Below are 19,079 nucleotides of genomic sequence, written 5' to 3' on the forward strand. Positions count from 1 at the left end.
ACAAATGACAGGAGACAGCCCAGGCCCCTTCTGGGTTTGGAGAGCCCTGTGCCACTCACATGGAAATCAACCAAATTCTCCTGCACATGAAGGTGAGAAAACCCTGCCACAAGTGTCCCAATGGTGAAGCTCCACAAGGACTCCAACATTACTCTCTGAAACGACACCGTTGTGTCCTCCTGCCCTCAGCACCACGCACTCCCTCCATTTCTCTCCTGCCAGCAGCAATGCTCAGGGAGCACCACAGAAAATCATTACCAGGGAACTGAACTGAAATGGCTAAAATTCATCCCATTCTGCAAGATTCATGATTTCCATGGTGCTGCTCCAAGCACCTGAGTGGCCACCAGCACACTCAGAGCAGCCTGTGACAGTGATCATCTGGTCCAAGTTCATCAGTTACTCTGGCTACTGTGGCACAAAGTAACAAACTAACAGCTAATATTCAGGAGATTATAAAATTCTGCTTCCTTAAAGCTGTTTAAGCAGCTGCTCTGGCACCTCTTTGCAGAATTAGACAGCTCTGCTTTGAATTAATGCAAGAGAAGTGGCTGGCACAATTTGGGCATAGATTAAAAGTCACATAATCATGCATTACAGATGCCATTTCAGGCCCTCATTCTGGAACAGTTTTATGCACAACACACTTATCTATTTAGCAGGCAACACCGAGTATCAGAACTATTTCCATACCTTGGGTAGTCCCTCTGCCTCAAGTAAAGCTAAAGATGGGTCAGAGAGGGGTCAAACAGCAATGAGACAGCATTGGCTCCAGGTCACTGAGATCAGAGAAGACATCTTCATGTGTAACTTGGCTGGTTTCAGCACAGCATGTTTTTCCACATTCTTTACCACCCGCAGAATTCCCTTAATTGTCCTAAAAACTGCCTCCAGGCAGCCAGGGATAGGATCAATAATCCAAACTTGAGGTCACCTGGGGGCAGCCAGCTCCCTTCCCCTGCCCTGTCCAACAGCCTGTGAGGAGCAGGCAGGGGCCACCAAGACCAGCATCCCACCTGGGACTGTCCAGTGCTGGGTGCCACAGGAACTGTGTGAGAGCAGGTCTGCAACAACCCTTCCCTCACAGGCTCTCTGAAGAACACTCAGTGCACAGGTGAGACCTCAATATTTGCCCACAAATTTCTCTTTTATAAGAAATTGTAAATCTTGGTAATACTTTTTAATCCAAAATTCTTATCCTGTGGCAACTAACTTCAGGACAAGCACGTTCCTCATGTTCTTTGCTTCGAATCTGCTAGATGACAACTTACCTTGATGCTCTGCAGCCCTTGGGGACACCAAACACCACCTCAACACCTTATTTATATCAGTTACAGTCTGTATATTCCATTACCTTGCCTTTTTCAGCTTTTGCCAAAGTGATGGAGTCTCCTTAGGTTTGGGTTCAGCATTCAGGATGGATTATTCTTTTGGGAAAGCAACAAGTTGTTCAGTGGGACAGCTGAATCCACAGGCAAATCGTACAGCAGGGCAGGAGCCTGGCTGCAAACCTCTGTTTTTAAGCAAAGTACAACCAATCAAAACCATCCTCATAGCTCTAAAGAGGTGAAATCACTGAAACACATAAGCTAGTGTAAAAAACTTTGCTTTACTGCTACAACCATTTGATCAAGAAGTCCCATCAGAGAGCTGCCCTGCTCAGCCTGCAGAACCACTCCAGGGCAGCAGAAGGCCTGGCAGTGCCTCTGGACTGTGCTTTGTGGAGGGTTGTGTCTGCATGTGCCCAGCTCTCCAGTTTCAGCCACAACATCGCTATCTCTGACATCGATGGAGACGAGAAACACCCACTGGTTATTCGGTGCTGCTTTAGCAGGAAGGAGATGGAACACGAGGCCTCGGGAGGCAGGGCTGAGCTCAGCCCCCCTGGTGTCCTGCAGCACGACATGTCCCGACAGAAGACTGTGACACGGGCAAGGGGGACACCTGCTGGGCTGCCTGCCTTGCTACAGCCCAGCTGCAATAAAAACCATCTAAAACCAGGACATTTCATTACATCTTAAAAAGCTGTAAAACACACACTCTCCAAAACCCCTGAGCCTTACTATGACAGTCTCTAAGAGGGATTTTTCCTCTCCACGAGCTGCTATGTGCGAGCAGCACTGAACTGCGCCAGCGTGTCCCATCCTCCTGGGCCAAGGATTGGGATGGGAGCTCAGCAGGCAGCAAGGCTCTGCCCTGTGGCACAGCAGGAACCCTTCCCTGCAGCGCTGAGGGTGCCAAGGACACGGCTATGCCTGCTCACCAGGGTTCCCTGTGCCCGAGGCTCTGCCTGGAGCCTCGGCTGCCCGGGGAGCCTGCTTGGGAAGGCGGATGGGAACATAGACGTTGGAGGCACAGTGTTCCTTGAGGTATTCACCCCCTTTCTCCTCATAGTCCTTCCTGCTGATCCAGCCTTCCTCACGGTTCATGTGCTCCACGGCCCAGTCCCTAGCCCCGTACCAGGCATCCAGGACAGGGCTGGAAGCGAGGCTAACCTGGATGGAAGGAAAACAGAACAACAATGTCAATTCAGCACAGGAAAGGGAAGCCCTTTTTACCCTGGTTACAATGGTATATGACACAAACTACTGAATTTCAGAAATTTGAGCTGATTACTTAGTGTCTCCCAGAAACAGTAATGTTAGGAATGGGTTCAAGTGTGTTTTCACCTTGTTATCAATTCCTAAGCAATCAATCTGCAAATTTCCAGCCAAACATGCTTTTGTGTGCATGGTCCTTTAGTAGAAGGAGACTTTCCTTTTCCCTGCTCACTATGCTGTGTTCACAAAGAGCAACTGAACCTTTGCTTAACCTGCACCTTCTCAGGTCAAAAAGCTGTTTGCAGAGTCTTGCCTTAAAACCCTGCCCATGCCCCTGCTCTGCACCTCACCCAATTCCATCTGAACACAGCGGAACAGGCTGGTCACATAAACACCACAGCAACACACACACCTGAAAGGATGACTGGAATGGCCTCATTTCCAGCAGTTCCTTCTGGATTCTGGCTTTCAGTCCAGGGTACATCGTATTTCCACCAGTGAGGAAAACATTCTGGACAAGGATAGCCTGTTGTTCCTTGGAATACCTGTGAAGAGCAAGAACAGCTTCAGCTTTTCTCAAGGACATCTGTCCTATGAACTGGAACAGCTGTGGGGAGTACTGGTACCTTGTCCCAGGACTCACTTTGAGAAACTTAATTTTCCTAGCACCAAAAACCTTCTTTGTATTCTGGAAATTAAGAGGGTGGCAGAAAAAAATCCTGAAAGCACTCATTTCCCCATAAATCATCAATTGGATTCCTTTCTAGGGCTGGAATTCTTATCATTCAGAAAAATGTGATGTCCTATGTTCATTCAATTCAGGGGTGGTATTTCATCAATGCTAATTTGTCTGGAAATGTCCAGCAAGTGTGCCTGTATCTTAACTTTAATATGTTATCCCTGATTTTGGTCTCCCAAAACCAGACTGCCAGCTCACTGTTGCAAGTGTTTGTTGTTTCCCTCAATAACAAGTTGGACCAGGGATCTCTAAAGTGGGGTCTGTGCAAAACAACTCAGTGGGGTGCAGGAAGAAAAATTGATAAATACATTTAAATAATGTTTATTTCACCTTGATCTCATTCTTTTTTAATTTCTATTTTTGTGTATGTTTTAACATATTCATAATAGTTTAGTAGTAGCTGTAATTTACAAATATACATACATTGGAGGTGTATACTCAAAAACTTATCATTGCTGGGGTTATAGATCAAAAAAACCTTGTAGACTCATTGACTTAAAACAAAAAGAGTTACATGTGGCTTTCAGGAAGACATGTCTAAGCTGCAATCCTTGACCTTATCAAAAAGAACTATTCAACAAATTTTATCAAATTATTGATAAACCCCCAGCATTTCAAAAGCTGGTATCAAATGAAGAATACTTTGTCTGAATTAAATAGTTCTGTAAACTCACCTCTCAAGGACATATTGCATGGTTTCTGCTATCCCAGCTTGGTCCTCTCCTATCAGGGAGGGCTGGAAGACAATCTCTGGAGCCCTGATTCTTTCAGTGCCAAGGAAAAGCTGGTGGTACTCTGCCAGGTTAAACACGGGCTTTAAAAACATTGAGAAGCAGTGGGGAATTATGTTAAAGAACAATAATAGTCCAGAATAACCAATGTTTCCAAACAATTCTGTACAAAAGAACAAATGGTAATGCTCCCACAGAGAAATAGCATTATGCTAAAGGTTCCAAAGGTCAGGGAAGCTGGACTTTTCCTATAATTTATTCTGCTTGGAGCCACTTAATTCTAAGGCTCAGCCTCACAAGTTGAAAGCTGTGTCCACTGGGATATCAGGCAATGGATCACAGACAAAAACACTTTTTTTCCCTTAATAACACAGCACTGCTACACCAGGCACTGCCTGCAGAATGAGCCAAGAGGAAATTCTCATCCTAAACCACCAGCTAAGATTGCCAGGATTTCTCTCTTCATGTCCTGTTCAGGTAGTTTAGGCATCTCTTCCAAGAGCAGGCAAACAATGTTTGCATGAGGAGAAATGTCAGCAGACTGGCTGGACAACTGGGATGCAAACCCCTGGCACAAGGTGTAAATACAGCAACCAAACCTGCACTGCAGCAACTGGCTTCTCAACTTCAGGCTGCTCCTCAGCAAATAAAGGCTCAAACTCATTAATACTTTCCACATCCTCCAGGGACTGTTCACTGCCCAGTGGATCCAAGTCAGGAGTCTGGAAACAGAGCAAGTTATGGTAGCTTAGCTCAGGTGGGATTTCAATTCTGGTAACACAGCTGGAGAACTCAGTCCTCAAACCTCAACTCTTAACATGCCTGAAAGCAATTATGCCCAGGAAATAGAAATACAGACATTCACACAAAGCACAAAAATCAAACACTTCCAAATAATTTATCCCAATGCCAGCTAAGAAATGCAGGCCTCAGTCACCAGGCTGACTGCCAGGATCCCAGGCAGCCATGTCCTAAGCATAACAGCATATTAAAACTTAGTAAAATAGCTTTTTATATTGGTTAAAACCTGGTATCCTTCCAGCACCTCTAACGGCTCTAAAATTACCATTAAATTCTCTATTTTGCTTGTGTGGGACTGGAAAACAAATATTTGCTAGCTACAAAGCCACCACACAATTTCTGAGAGTTTCAACTGTCTACTATTTGCTCACAGGATGCACCAAATCCCTTTTTATTTTACACAGACATGAAGCTCTGTCCTAATGAAAAGCATCACTCAAAATCCTACAAGACTCCTGTTGTGAGGTAGGAACAGGTTTTTAATTATCTTCATTTTTTTGTTACAATGTTACCTCTGGGATTTTGTTACTAAATATTTGCTTTTGCTATTTTAAACTTGAAACATTTGTTGTAATGCCAGGATGAGCTGAAATGACATCCTTCAAACATTCCTCAGTATCTACTTTATATCTACTGAATAAATTCAATTAAACTGAAGTTTAGAAGTGTTCATTGTTATAGCAAAAATGTAGTCTCATGAAGTCCTGTTAAATGCTTTTTTTTAATCTTGTAAAAAAAGGAAAAAGACAAAACCAGAAAGATACACACACTTAGCTGAACATCTGACCTTACAAAGGAATTTTGTGATTATTCTAAGTGCTCTCTCAAGGCACAGACCAAATAACAAAGCTTGTGGACTCATTCTGAGGTCTGAGATTGCACCCTGCAAAGAGCAGGGGTGTGGGAGATGTTGGAATTTAGGCACAGTCACTGAGAAAAATCACAGGTAACTCCTAATCTTTCAATTCTCTTTTTTCTATAATACCTTCTTTTGACAGAAGGCAGAAAGATTCTTCATCACAATGAAAAGCCCATCATCTCCCTGAATTTTGCTGAAGCACAATAATTCTTGCACTGATAATCATAGAATCATGGAATGGTTTAGGTTGGAAGGGACCTCAAAAGCTCATCCAGTTCCACCCCCTGCCATGAGCAGGGATAACTTCCACTGAACCAGGTTTCTCCAAGCTAGCCTTGAAAAATTCCAGGGATGGGCTAACCACAGCTTATCTGGGCAACCTAAATAAGGATCTCCCCTCTATGCTTCAATTTTCTGTTTTTCTCTGTACCTTTTCCCTGAACAGAGGCTGATAAAGCTAAAAATGTTCTGTCTTATGTGACCTGCAAGGCAATTAGAAGTACATGCACAAGCAGCCTTAGAGCACCTCTTGGCAGCAGCTGCTGTGTGCTGGGCCTGGGTTAGTCTGGCAAAGCAGACAAGGAGCTCCTCAGCTTCAAGACAACTCCAATAACCAAGTGTAGCAAATAATCTTTCATTAAGGAACCAACACAGAACATGCAGCTTAAATCCACCAAAAATAGCTAGAATGAAGGCAGGGCTGGTTGTTTACCATTTAAGCTTTCTGCACCTAAGGGGAAGAACAGAAAGGAAAACAAATACTTTTTTTAACAAAAAGATGGATGGGTTATATCTTTATCTCCTCTGTATCTTTAATAGAAGACTACTGAAGATTAAGGATGGTTGTCTCAGGACATTCTCTCTGAAAAGAGAGAAGCAGTTGCCAACAATAATGACTTGCAATGTGTTAAAGAAAAAGCTTAGTTCATCAATGGAAGTCTGAAGGGACACATTTTCAAGCACAGAAGTTTAATTCATTCAGAGATAAAATGAGGATTAGCTTGGTGAAAACATCCTACCTCTGGCTTGCTGTCCACAACATCTACTTCAATATTGACTTCTGACTGTAGGATTTTCTGCTTTGTCTGTTCAACAGACAGACTCAATTTGTTGATATAAGACTGAAGCTCTTCTGCAGAGTCCATGTTCAGCTCCACCAAAGCTTTGTGGAACTGATCCATCTGACCATCTTCTAAAAGTTCCTGTGGACAGATCAGAGTTAGCTGTGATGAACAAGACAGGGCAACAGCAGTCAGCAGTGATGTACAGATACTCTGCTTGCATGACTAGAGACTATGATGTGCACACTTTGACAGCATTTGAAGTATTTCCCAGAAGTGCTGTTCAGAAACTGAAAACATCCCCTGCATCAATAATCTCTATTAACTCACAACTAACCTTGGCAAGCTCCTATCAGGGAACACCCACGACAGTCACAGCTTCTTTACCATGATGTGTGACCTTCTGATAAAGCTCTGAGGACAGCTCTCCTCCCAAGACACCACACTGGCACTCTGCCTGCATTACCTGCACATACAGCAACCTGTCCAGCCTCTCCTGGTCCAGCTGCAGCTTTTCCTCCCGGCGCCGCGCGTTGAGCTCCTGCAGCCGCCGCAGCTGCTGCTGCCTCTTCTCCTGCTTCTCCTCAGATGCCACAGTGCTGCCCAGCAGCTTGTTGGAGAAAGGCAGCTGCATCTTGTGCACATTGTCCTCGTAGTACTCTGGGCACCGCCACTTCTGCAGCTCTGGGCATTTGGAAAGCAAAGCAACTTTTTGTTCTGGCAGCACAAAACAACAATTCACGTGTTATGCGCACCTCGCGTGAAGAATGAAAGGTGAGGAAAGAAGGCAAAAAAAGTGCAAGCACAGAATTTTGTCACCTCTTGGCAGCAGTTCCCAAGCTTGGCTGTCCCCTCTGAGTGCTGCCTCCAGGTCACACACCCAGTGCAGGCAGCTCTGAGTGCTCTGACCTCCGGGAAACACCAAGTACTACAAAGTGCAAGTGCACACTGAAGTCTCTCTGCCCAAGGGGAGGGAGACCACTCACACATTTCTAAGGAAGGCTCATTCACAAGTGACAAATTAAAAAAAAACTTTTCTTCAGGTACTACTTCAGATGATATTTGCCATGGAAATTTTAAAACTGATTTAATTCACAAAAAGTCATAAGACATGTTCTGTGCAACTTTGGAAACCTTAGAGCAGATAGGAAACACAGAAATCCTAACCCACTAAGATGTTTTGTTGACATATAAAGGAAACAATAAGCTCATTTTAAATTCCTTTCCACTGAAACTATCACAATTTTTGTTCACAGAGAAAGTTGAACCAATACAGATTTTTTCTTTGTGGCAGTAGTAGTTAAATTTTATTTCTGGCTTAATTTTAAATATTAAACCTCTGTTAGATGTAAGGCAGGTTACCACAAAGAAAGCAAAACACAAGTAGAATATTTCTGAAAGAATTTGAGCTGAATTAAAAACAAGGGGTAGAGAGGACAAAGTAAAAAGATTGAGAACTAGTGGGGAATTATATTAAAGAACAATAACATGGGTGGTGAACAACAACAATAAAGTGAGAAAGTTTCCTTGACTTCAAGATAGACTAGGATCTACAAAAGTGTGAAACAGATTATAGAGAGTAGTGTAGGTGTATCACTTGGTGAGAAATTTAGAGTTTGGGATTTTTAGTATGTTGTGCATGGAAGGAAGATGGAGGGCACAGGGTGTCATCCTGGGTTTCTTCTTTGTGCTTCTTCTTCCTCCTTCTTTGTGGGTTTGGGTGGCATTTTGTAATCGGGCAGAAAAGTCTGCATTGAGAGCTCTGTGAGACCAGTTATTGTGTTAAAAGGGAAAATAATCCAGGTGTCAGTTCTTAATTGGACAGTTTAGTCTTGAAAGACCTTGTACCAAGAGATTGTTGGCCATTTTGTGCCTTCTAATGAAAAGCTGCCCAACTCACAGTAGTGAGACTGTTTTACTGATAAGAAATAATAAACACCTGAGTCTGAACATGAACTACTACCTCAAGTGCCTTCAGTCCAGACCCAGAGAAACCCACAACTGGTACCCCCACAAGTGAGCAGTAGCAGGTGGTGAATGAGAGCTGGTTTTACCTTCGATGTAGTCCTGGGCGATGTAGCTGTGCTCGTGCAGGATCTCCTCCATGCGGCTCAGCGTGATGGCTGCGAAATGCCCGGGGTACTTGAGCTGCAGCAGGCGCTGCAGGTACACGGCAGCCTGGCACCCCCCCAGGTTAATGCGCTTGCAGTTCTTGGCATCCAGCCTCAAAAATGCAAACAGACACAGCTCACACTCAGGGAATTCCCAGCAAATCAAACAGAGCTCATGCTTTCCCGCCAAAGTGTTTGATTTCTGTTGATGAATATTCACAGATAAGTATTTTAAGGTTCGGTTACCAGAGAATCTAACACACCTGCTTTTCTCAGGCAACAGCAAAATCACTGCTGTTTCACTATTTGAACTATTTATAACTGCTGGTTCCCTATTTTTTTGTGAAAGGCTCTGTTCTGCTTTAAAAACAAGTCAAAATATTAAATAATTTTGCTACAGCAAAGAGATGTTCTGTTCTAACACAGAACACATCTACGGAGATGTTCACTTCTCAGATGGGTAGTGATGCTAAAAGTAGCTTTTTAACCTTTGTAACACTTAGTATTTGGACAAGTGTAAACTTTGAAAATTTATTACCAGATCTAATAAAGCCATCTCCTCCAGTAAGGATTAAAAAAGATTAAAAAAGCAAAAAGAGAAAGTAGAGCAATGTAGCAGAATAACCAAACAGGTAAACTGCAGAAGTCTCACACACAGAGCACTTCCCTTTGTCCCAAAGCTGCTTTAAAACCTAAATTATGTTTGTTAATGCCCAGTTTCACTTGGAGCACATATCCCCTTCTCCCTTTGAAAGTACACATCAAGGCACAATAAACAGCTAAAACACACCGCTTACAAGAGCTGCACTGCTTCAATTCAAAACTCAACACAGCTTAGCAAAATCTGCAGACCTGGTTTTAACTCATCAGTATAAATTACTACAAGAGTTAACAGTGCAGGGCTGGAGGAAGAGCTATTTGTATCACTTGAAAAGCCAGTGGCTGCACCAGATTTAAGACACTCAGAACTCACCTGCCTTCTAAGACTGGCAAAATGTGTGTGCACTGGTACCCTGAGGATATCACCAAACCACTGCAGGGCCAGTTCTGCCTCCTGTTGTGATAAAAACTGTACAGGCTGTCCACGCCATAGGATACCTTTGGCACTTGGTAGCATTCAAAGAGGAGCTCAGACATCATTTGTCTTGAGTACAGAGGGTTGCAAACTGCTTCTGTCAGAACAATTGGGTGATCCACACAGCCCTGGGAGAGACAAGGGGAAAGAACAGTAATAAAGGTATGAAGGGAAAAGCCAGGGTTAGTTATCTCTTCTTCTTTTTTTTAAGCATCAGCAAAACCTCCTCCAAAATGGGCTTGAGAAAGCACTTTATGTGCAGGGTATTAATCATGAAAGTTAAATCATATCTAGTGTTTAAGGGGGTAAAAAATGTTAATGCTAATTCAATCAAAGAATAAACTCAATGATGAAGGAGAATGGACTTTTAAAGGCATATATAAATTATCAAAAATGTAAGTAACCAAAATCCATGCAATTATTAAAAATCTAAGCAACTAAAACCCACGCAATGAGGAGGTGAGTGAAAACCAGTGGAAGTTTATTTCCACTCCGGGTAAAGCTTTCAAACTGGTGTTGTCATTGGTAAAGGGCACCATGGTCTGAGAAGCAGCTGTGTTGAGAATAGAGCAACTCTCAACACATCTGGGTATGCAGGTGGTCAGTAAACACTCCTAATAAGAGCATTACCCAGCAGTAAATTTAGGGGAGTACGCTGAGATTAGATATTAAGAAAAGACTCCTCCGTGTGAGGGTGGTGAGGCGTTGGCACAGGCTGCTCAGGGAAGTTGTGGCTGCCCATCCCGAAGTGTCCTGGCCACGGCAATCTGAGCAACCTGGTCCAGGGGAAGCTGTCCATGCCCACGGCCGGGGGTACAGCGCGGTCCCTTCCAACCCGAACCATGCCGGGATCCACGGGCGGCTCCGCCCGGCCCGCCCGTACCTGCGAGGAGACGCCGAGGCGCTGGAAGACGTGGTCCAGGAGCAGCTCCTGCAGCTCCAGCTGGACGGGCACGTTGCGGTCGAAGGGCGAGCGCAGCAGCCAGCGCAGGGGCTCGGGGCTGCCCAGGTCGTTCCCCACCTGCGTCTCTGCGCCGGCCCCGCCGCGGGCCCCGCGGCTCCGCGCCGCCAGCGAGCGGAACCGCAGCAGCGGCTCGGCGGGCACGGAGGGGTCGGGGCAGGCCCATCCCGCCCGCGTCTGGAAGGAGCCGTTGTCGATGACCAGCGGCACCGGCTGCGGGCTCCGCACGGCCGCGCTCGGCTCCAGCACCGGGTCCGGGGCCCAGCGCGCGTCCCGGAACGCGAACACCCGCGTGGGCGCCGCCATGGCGGGCGCGCCTCCCGCCCGCGTCCGGCCGGCAACCCGGGCCCGATCCAGGGTTCCGGGGCGCCGCTGCTCTGAGGCGCGGGGTCTTGAGATAATCGAGATAATCTTAAACGGGTGTGCTCCGTAATGTGAGGGCTTTGTGTGCTTCCAAGGAGAGGAGACCTAACCGCTGGGACAGGGAGCAGCCAACACTGCTCAAAATCATAGAATGGGTCTTAAAAGAGCTCATTCCACCCCCTGCCATGGCAGGGACACCTTCCACCGTCCCAGCGTGCTCCAAGCCCCGTCCAGCCTGGCCTTGGGCACTGCCAGGGATCCAGGGGCAGCCACAGCTGCTCTGGGCACCCTGTGCCAGGGCCTCACAGTAAAAAAATGTCTTCCTGATATTGAACCTACATTTCCCCTCTCAATTTGTAGCATTCCGCCTTGTGCTGTCACTGCAGCTCCTGAGGAAGAATCACGGCCCAGCTTCCCTGTAGCTCCTTCACCCACTGGAAATGTGCCATGAGGCCTGCACACACCTTCTCCTCTCCAGGCTGGACAGCCCCAGCTCTCTGGCCTGTCTAGAGGTGCTCCAGGGCCCTCAGAGCGTTGTGGCCTCCCCAGGACCTGCTCCAGCAGCTCCATGTCCATCTGCTGCTGCAGACACCACAACTGTGCCCAGTGTGTGAGGTGGGGTCTCACCTGAGCAGAGCATAGGGGACAGTTGTCTGCTCTGACCTGCTGGCATCCCTTACAGCATCATCTGGGTTGGAAAATGCTTCTGAGATCAACAAGTCCAGCCTATGACCTAAGACAACCATGTCAACAGACCAGAGCCTCATCCAGCCTGTCACAGACATATTTTCTTAAAAATCCTTTTGCTAGGATCTTTTCTCCTGAGAAGCTGGGGAGCTTCAGCTTCTCCATGTTTTGCTGCTTTGGAATGTGATTTGGAGAATTGTTTACCCAGCATGTGCATTGTTTTTACTTAATGACCAATGACAGCCACCTGTGTCGAGGCTGTGAGCAGCCACAAGATTTTATTATTCATTCCTTTCCTTTCTAGCTTTCTGATGTCTCCTTTCTCTTTCTTTAGTATAGTTTTAGTATACAATTTTCTTTTAATATAATATATATCATAAAATAATAAATCAGCCTTCTGAAACATGAAGTCAAGATTGTCATCTCTTCCGTCATCCTGGGACCCTCAAACACCACCACACCAGCCCTGGATATTGTCCTTCCTGAGCTGAGGAACCCAGAACTGGGCACAAGAGCCAAGGTGACCCTCTCTAGTGCCAGCACAGGGCAGGAATCACTTTCCTGGTCCTGCTGGCCACAGTGTTCCTGAGACAGGCCAGGGTGCCATGGACTTTGTTGGGCCCCAGGGCACAGCTGGCTCATGTTCAGCCACTGCCCACCAGCACCCCCAGGGTGGAACCTGTCAGGATTATCTTAAATTGGGACGTTCTTTGATGTAAGACCTTTGTATGCTTTCAAGCCTAATGAGCAAAAAAGGAGACCTGATCAGTGGAACAGGCAGCAGGATCATCTCTTAGACAAGGGCATCCTGAAGCTAACGAGCTTTAAGGATGTAGCAAATGAAAATGTTGATGTATGTCTATCTATCTATTGCTAAGTTGGCAAAATACTCAAGGTCCATGTGTCCTAGAGCTCAATATATTCATTATAATGCTAAAAAGACCCTTGCCCTGAGAACGCCCAGAAATTGCTGGGTTGATGTAACTTGCATGGAACTTACTAAGCAGTCCTAACTTCCAAGAGGGGCTGTGCTTGGAAATTCACTAACTCTGAATTTCTGTGTGCAAATAATGGCAGGGAAAGTCCATGGGGGTGTGCTGGATTTCTGAAGTACCAAGCTGGGGCAGCTCTGAAATAAACCATGTCTCTCTCCAGTGTGTCATTATTGGCTTGTTGCACACCAGGTAACAAATCCAATTTTGTGGGTACAACCATCAGCCTGGGGCTGGGCTGTACCCCTGCTCCCCTTCACACAGGGCCCCCTGCCCTTTAAATTTGGGCTGAGAAACCTCCCCAGTGGCTGTGGCTTGTGTGGAGGTGAAACCCCAGAGCCCTGGGCCGTGCCTCTTGCCCAGGAGGTCTCAGCCCAGGCATCTGCCACTCCTGTGCCACCTGCCTGGGGCTGGGGAAGACCTTTCCCCCTTATTTCACCCCCATTCCCTGGGGAGAAGGGGTTCCAGGGTGGGATCCATCCTGCCATGGCAACAAGGATGTCCCAGGCTGGCTCAGCTCAGCAAGAGCCAGCATGGACTCCAAGGGCTGCCCGTGATGTGACTGAGACACAATTCATCATTAAAATTAAACAGATCACAGCTTCAGCTCCTTTCCATCCCTCTCAGCACTGCAGACAAACTGTCAACAGCCTGATTTCCAGAGGTGCCCCCAACCTGCCACCCCCACTGTGTGAAATGGAGACTCAAATATTGAGCATCCTTGAAGCTCAGGGCTTTAATGGCTTTTCTCACTTGTTTACCCAATGCACAGAGCAGGGCTAATAGCTTTCTTTTATCATGCAAAGGTGTTATTAATGTGAATTAATAAGAATTTGCAGAGTTCATTTAGATCTTGGGATTAAAAAGGCTCATTTCAAGGGGCTGTTACTACATAAAAACAAACACACGCTCACAAGCAAGAGCATTAAATGCAGGCAATCATTTGCAACGTGCATTTTCATCACTGCTGTCTTCTCCTGAGAGCTACACAAACAATCTAGTCAAACAACCCTCTGTGAGGTAAGCAATAGATTATGGCTTTATTTTATTGAAGAAGAAACCCCCAGCATGATGAATATCAAGTTATTAAGTCCATATCTGGTTCCTTCTTTGATCATTGCTGAATTCCTTTACTCCTAAGCAATGCTTTTATAGACACACATCCTATGAAATGTGCTAGTTGCCTTTCTTGGAGGGAAGGGAGACAGAAGGGCAGTTAAAATATAAAGGTTTATTTCCCTAAAGGATTAACTAATAGATGAGGATATACAGAGTAGGCTAAAAATAGAGTCTATATGGGACATATTTGTGCTCTGCATTGAGTAAGAGCCCAGGAGAAGAATGTTGTAGCTGCTCATCCTCTACACCTCTCTGGAAGCTTAAGTCTGTTTTATTTTCAAGAGCAACCTTGTCTACTCAGTCTCAAAGTGGCCAAAGCCCTTGGTTACCTCCCCTGTATCCAAAGAACTATAACAACAGTTTTAACATAAGCCTGGAAAGCTTCCTAACCTGTATTTATCCTCTAAATAGAAGCTGAAGAACACATCTGACTCGATTGGCCTTTCTCAGTTGCTCTTATCCCCTATTAATCCCTGCTGCTCCCTCCCCAGCACGGGGCTGTCCCCTTTGCTGATTTACCACTCCTCTCCTGTGACCACCAGCGCTGCAAAGAGAGTTATTAAAAGGTGTTAGAAAGGGGAGCACTCGGGCTGTTCTAAACTTAGAGTAACCTGAAGCAAGCCATGAGGTATCCCCTGGTTCCTCTGGTGAACGAGCTGACCTTTCCTCTGCTTTTCTTCTGGTTCTGCTTGCCCTTTGTCATGCTGCTGATCATCGCCATTATCTGGCTGCAGCTGCTGCTTAATGAAGGTAAGTTGGGCAGTTGATCAGGTAAAATGCTGCTGCATAAAGTTAACTTCCTCTTTAAAGCACTCTGCTGGCTATTTTTAGGTTCATGCCACTTGTCACAGGAGGCAGCTAAAGGTTTGTTAGTATTGGTGGTAGCATATAGAAAAACCAAACAAATTATTATGTTTTTCTGTCAAAAATGCTTATAAGACAATCAAGCTGCTACTTACCCTTCTTGTGCTCTCCCTTTTTCTCAGTGGTAATTTGATTTAAAAAGGACAAAGGACAAGTAATTTTTGTAGGTTTCTATTTCAAAAATCTCCCAGAAAACAAGCTTAATCCTCCAAATCTGTGCACTTTAAATTCTGGCCTCACAGTTCTCTTGCACCTCTCCTTTTTGGAAAGGCATAGAGGGTTTTATTGGGGGAGCTGGTAAGGAATTCTTTCATGCTGAGGTTGATAGAAAGTTTTGAAGGGAGCAAGACATACATTTTCATTTATTTATGTATTTTTCCAGTTTGTTTTTCCAATCCATCCCTGATTCTTTCTTCTAACGTGTCAGTAACCAATAACAGGCTTTGGTTTAGACTAATAATAAGCTTGTTGTTGCACTAGTGAGGATAAAGCCTTGCTACTGTGTTCTAATGCTGGAGAAAAAAAAAATCTAATCCCAGATGAGGAAGTTCAAAATCAGTGACAAAATATCTATTTTACATAGCTGTGCCACATCCTTACACTGAAGTTGAGTGCTCAGGCTTTTGTCTGGACAGAGTAATTCTCTTGATGTTTTGAAGGAGATATTTCAGGTTATTCTTGCTACATTTACATTCACAATTTCTGGCCTGTAGTGACCGCTCTTAGCACCAGGCCTCCGACTGTTTCCACAAATGCTCTAAATTACTTTTTAACCAATAAGACTAGACACATCACTAAATTTTTACATACCAGCATATTTACAGAATAAGACATTAAAGCTTTTCTCAGTTATAAAAATAAAAGTACTCTTTTTAATAACTTCCTAACTAATTCAGTCATATCCACTTCCTCTATGCTAGTTTACAACAAGCACAATTAAAAAGGTAATGCTTCAGCTTCTCCTTTAATAAAATTGCTGGTTAAGAGCTAATTAGTTAAAATTAAACACTTGTAAAGGCCTTTTATTGTCTAGTTTGGTTTGAAAATCCTTTATTTCAGCTGGAAAAAGTTCAGAGGAACCTAGTCCAGCTCCTAGATGGGATGTGCAAATCTTGCAGCCGTGGGAAAAAAAGTCACATACAGGTGTTTTACATGTTCTTTTTAAACCTGCTTCTAGCACAGATGCCCAGCACAGAAAAGATTGAGAAAGAATCTCCTGATGAGCCTGAATCTGATTCTGAAGATGAAATAACAGAGGAAGACAACCAGAGTGATGAATCCAGTACAGAGATGCAAGAGTTGTCACAATCCAGTGGAGCTGTAGGAAGACTGAGGCCCAAGCCTGCTTATCTGAGCTCAAATCCTAAAAGCCAAAATCTCCTTGCTGTGACCTTGAACAGCTGGTCCCAGAGGCAGAAGAGAAGATATTCCTGTGCTGAAAATAGCATTTTCTACAACATCCTGATGGTGAGTAGTGGGGCCAGGCTGCCTCCTTTCATATCCACTGCTTTTGTGCCTCAGCTCTGAATTTTTTCACCTCTGCCCGACTCAGAGGCCTCTTGGGCAAGACAAAGCTCCAAGATTTCAACCAGGTTTCTGCCTGGTTAATAACTAACAGGAGATTTTATTTTCTGCCTTCCCTATTTGTGGTGACTCCTGTTGTAGACGAGGTAAAGGCAACACAAAATTGTGCAGAATGACTATCATGAATATGTGTGTGTGTGTATATATTTCAAGGTACATATGCATATTTTAAAAGTCCTTGAGAAGTGCATTTAAAATGGCAAAATTTGCCACTTATTCATCTAAGATAAGAAGTTTAGCTCAACCACGTGTAAGAACTCTCCGGGTATTTATGACTGGTACTGTGTACTTTAAAAAGTTGCTTCAGATTTCTTACAGTGGAGCACGTGACTGTAAATAAGATGAATTTCACTTGCTCAATAAGAACTGAGGCCAGAAGTCTCTTTGCAAACACAGCAGCCCTAATCCTTTTAGGCTTTACACAAATCCCAAACGATAAATTTCAAGCAGTGGAAGAGCTTCATGTCTTGTGTGTCCTCTTTTTCCCTGTGGCTTGCACTGTCTGTTCCTTTGCAGAAGGGGCTCACAAGGGAAAGCTGCTCTGTGCCTCCACTGTCACTATTCCCACTCCTGTCTGCTCAGTTACATTGCTGGGAGTTTTGAATTGCAGCAATTGAGGTACTCACTCACGTTTCCTTCCACCAGTTCTGCTGGAGTGCACACCTTGCTTAGGCTGGACTAGCCAAGCATTGGAATCATCTTAACCTGGTGCAGTTTTTTGACTAACACACCCTGAAGCTGAGCTTTAGCATGCCATCAACAATACCTCAGTTGAAAAGCATTTTTAAGACCATTAACACCACCAAGGTGGTTCCAAATAAGTGTAGTAACAATTTATTTAACATTCATTAATTTCCTAGTTTTTTCAAAAGCTAACAGTGCTAACAATGAGCTTGGTCTTGTCTAGGGTAGCATTTAGTGCTCCTAGAATTCCTCTTATGTACAACTACTGACTTGAACACAGCAGCTTGAACTTGTCTTTTGTAGGACATAACATTTGTTGGTTTTGTTGGGTGGGTGAGGGAAGAGAACAAGCACTGGTGGCTGCAAAATCCTGCTGAAAATGGAACCTCTTCCAAAGACATCATTGCAGTGACAATTCAGTTCTTCCTTTTCTTCCCCAGCTGCTGTGCTCCTTGCTGTCTTCTCTCACCTGGAATTTTGTCTGCCTGTTGCTCCAGACCTTTAACATCCTGAGGACTCTGCTGCTGCCATCCTATCTGGTTACCTATGTGTCTCAGCTGTCCACTTTGCTGGGTGAAAGAGCTGGCAAAATCCTGGGCTCCCTGAGTCTGGAGAGCAGAGGATTGCTGCTTTCAGTCCTGGGGAGGAAACTGCAGCTGAGCCAGGCTCAGAGAACCACCTCAGGGTGAGAGCAAAGCAGGGAGTCCCATGGCAATCCGGGTCAGCATTGGTGACAGCCACTGCAGCATGGCAGAGGGAGGGGAATTCTCTGAAAAAGAAACCCACTCCAGACTAAGCACCTACTCAGCTCACCACAGCTGCTTTCAGAGTGTTGACTGCCTAAATGTGAAATGGATGACAGCTGCCAATTTCTTGAGGGATAAGCTCCTTTTTACAAGGACCAAGCACTCCACCAGCACCAGTGATTGTTTCTGCTCACCAACACTAATCTTTGATTCCAAATAAATAAGATCAAGGCAATCTCTCTCTGTAGTAGTTCTTACTGGATTTTAAATGCAACACAGCCATAGGATTATTATACTCATAGTTCAATTAACACTTTTCTCATCTGCATCATGTCAAGTCTCAAAGTAGGAAACGGCTTTTCAACACCCCGGTCTAAGAAATGAAGCAGACCTACCTCCAATTAACAAGAAATAATTAAGCCCTCAGCAGATCCTGAGCATGCATGTCCCTGATTTCCGTTCAGGCTTTGTTTTCCAGCACAGCTGGCAGGCTGATGTAAGGTAGATTACAGCCTAGAGAGGCACTCACAACAGCTCGATTTAACCAGTTATTGGAACCGCAAGGAGGGCGAGGAGCCTGTGATGAGCCATCTTTTTGTAGCCTAAGGGTTTATCGAGGTGCTGGGTTTGAACAGAACAGCTGTGTGCTCTTGTGTTGATGCACACGTCCAACACACTGTTTTGTTTTCAAGAGGATCTGAATTACAAAGTAATTCAATGAGCGCGCCGCCGCTTGTGGGAATCATTGTTTCTGCTGCCCGTGTGCGGTGCCTGCCTCTCCAGAGCCTTACACGGGCACGCTGTGCAGCACCAGCCCGCAAAAATGATGAAACCTGCCCTGCTTGTATTTGCTTTTCCCACCCCATCCCCTGAGCCCCGCGTGGCCAAATATTTGTCCATGCACTTAAATAAAACTTGTTTGCCCGCATCTTTATTTTCGAGGCTCCTTTCTTTAGAAAGAAAACACAAAAGGAAAAGAAAAGCTGTTTGCCCGGGACATCCCCCTCTCCCGGGAGGGAGCTTTGGGGTTCTTCTCCAGCGGGGATCCCCCGTTTCTTTCCCCGCCTGTCAGCGGCGAGCGGGAAGGGTTGGATGCTCCGGGCAGATGCGGAGGGAGCGGGCGGGGAGCGGGGCGGGACGGGGGCGGAGGGAAGAAGGGTCC

At 45.2% G+C, this 19,079-nt stretch overlaps 1 protein-coding gene across 1 annotated transcript; it reads right to left on the reverse strand.

Annotated features, from left to right (window-relative positions):
• Positions 1 to 1,590: 1,590 nt before the first annotated feature.
• ACTR5 (actin related protein 5) lies at positions 1,591 to 11,195 on the reverse strand. Its single transcript, XM_030963193.1, has 9 exons — positions 10,801 to 11,195; positions 9,816 to 10,045; positions 8,786 to 8,955; positions 7,198 to 7,415; positions 6,690 to 6,872; positions 4,610 to 4,732; positions 3,954 to 4,093; positions 2,953 to 3,085; positions 1,591 to 2,495 (listed from the first exon to the last, which is right to left on the reverse strand). The coding sequence occupies exons 1-9, from the start codon at positions 11,182 to 11,184 to the stop codon at positions 2,250 to 2,252; spliced, it is 1,827 nt and encodes a 608-aa protein (XP_030819053.1). The 5' UTR covers positions 11,185 to 11,195; the 3' UTR covers positions 1,591 to 2,249.
• Between the last annotated feature and the right edge of the window lie 7,884 nt (positions 11,196 to 19,079).

This window comes from Camarhynchus parvulus, chromosome 20, assembly GCF_901933205.1.
Source record: "Camarhynchus parvulus chromosome 20, STF_HiC, whole genome shotgun sequence".
Taxonomy (NCBI): domain Eukaryota; kingdom Metazoa; phylum Chordata; class Aves; order Passeriformes; family Thraupidae; genus Camarhynchus; species Camarhynchus parvulus.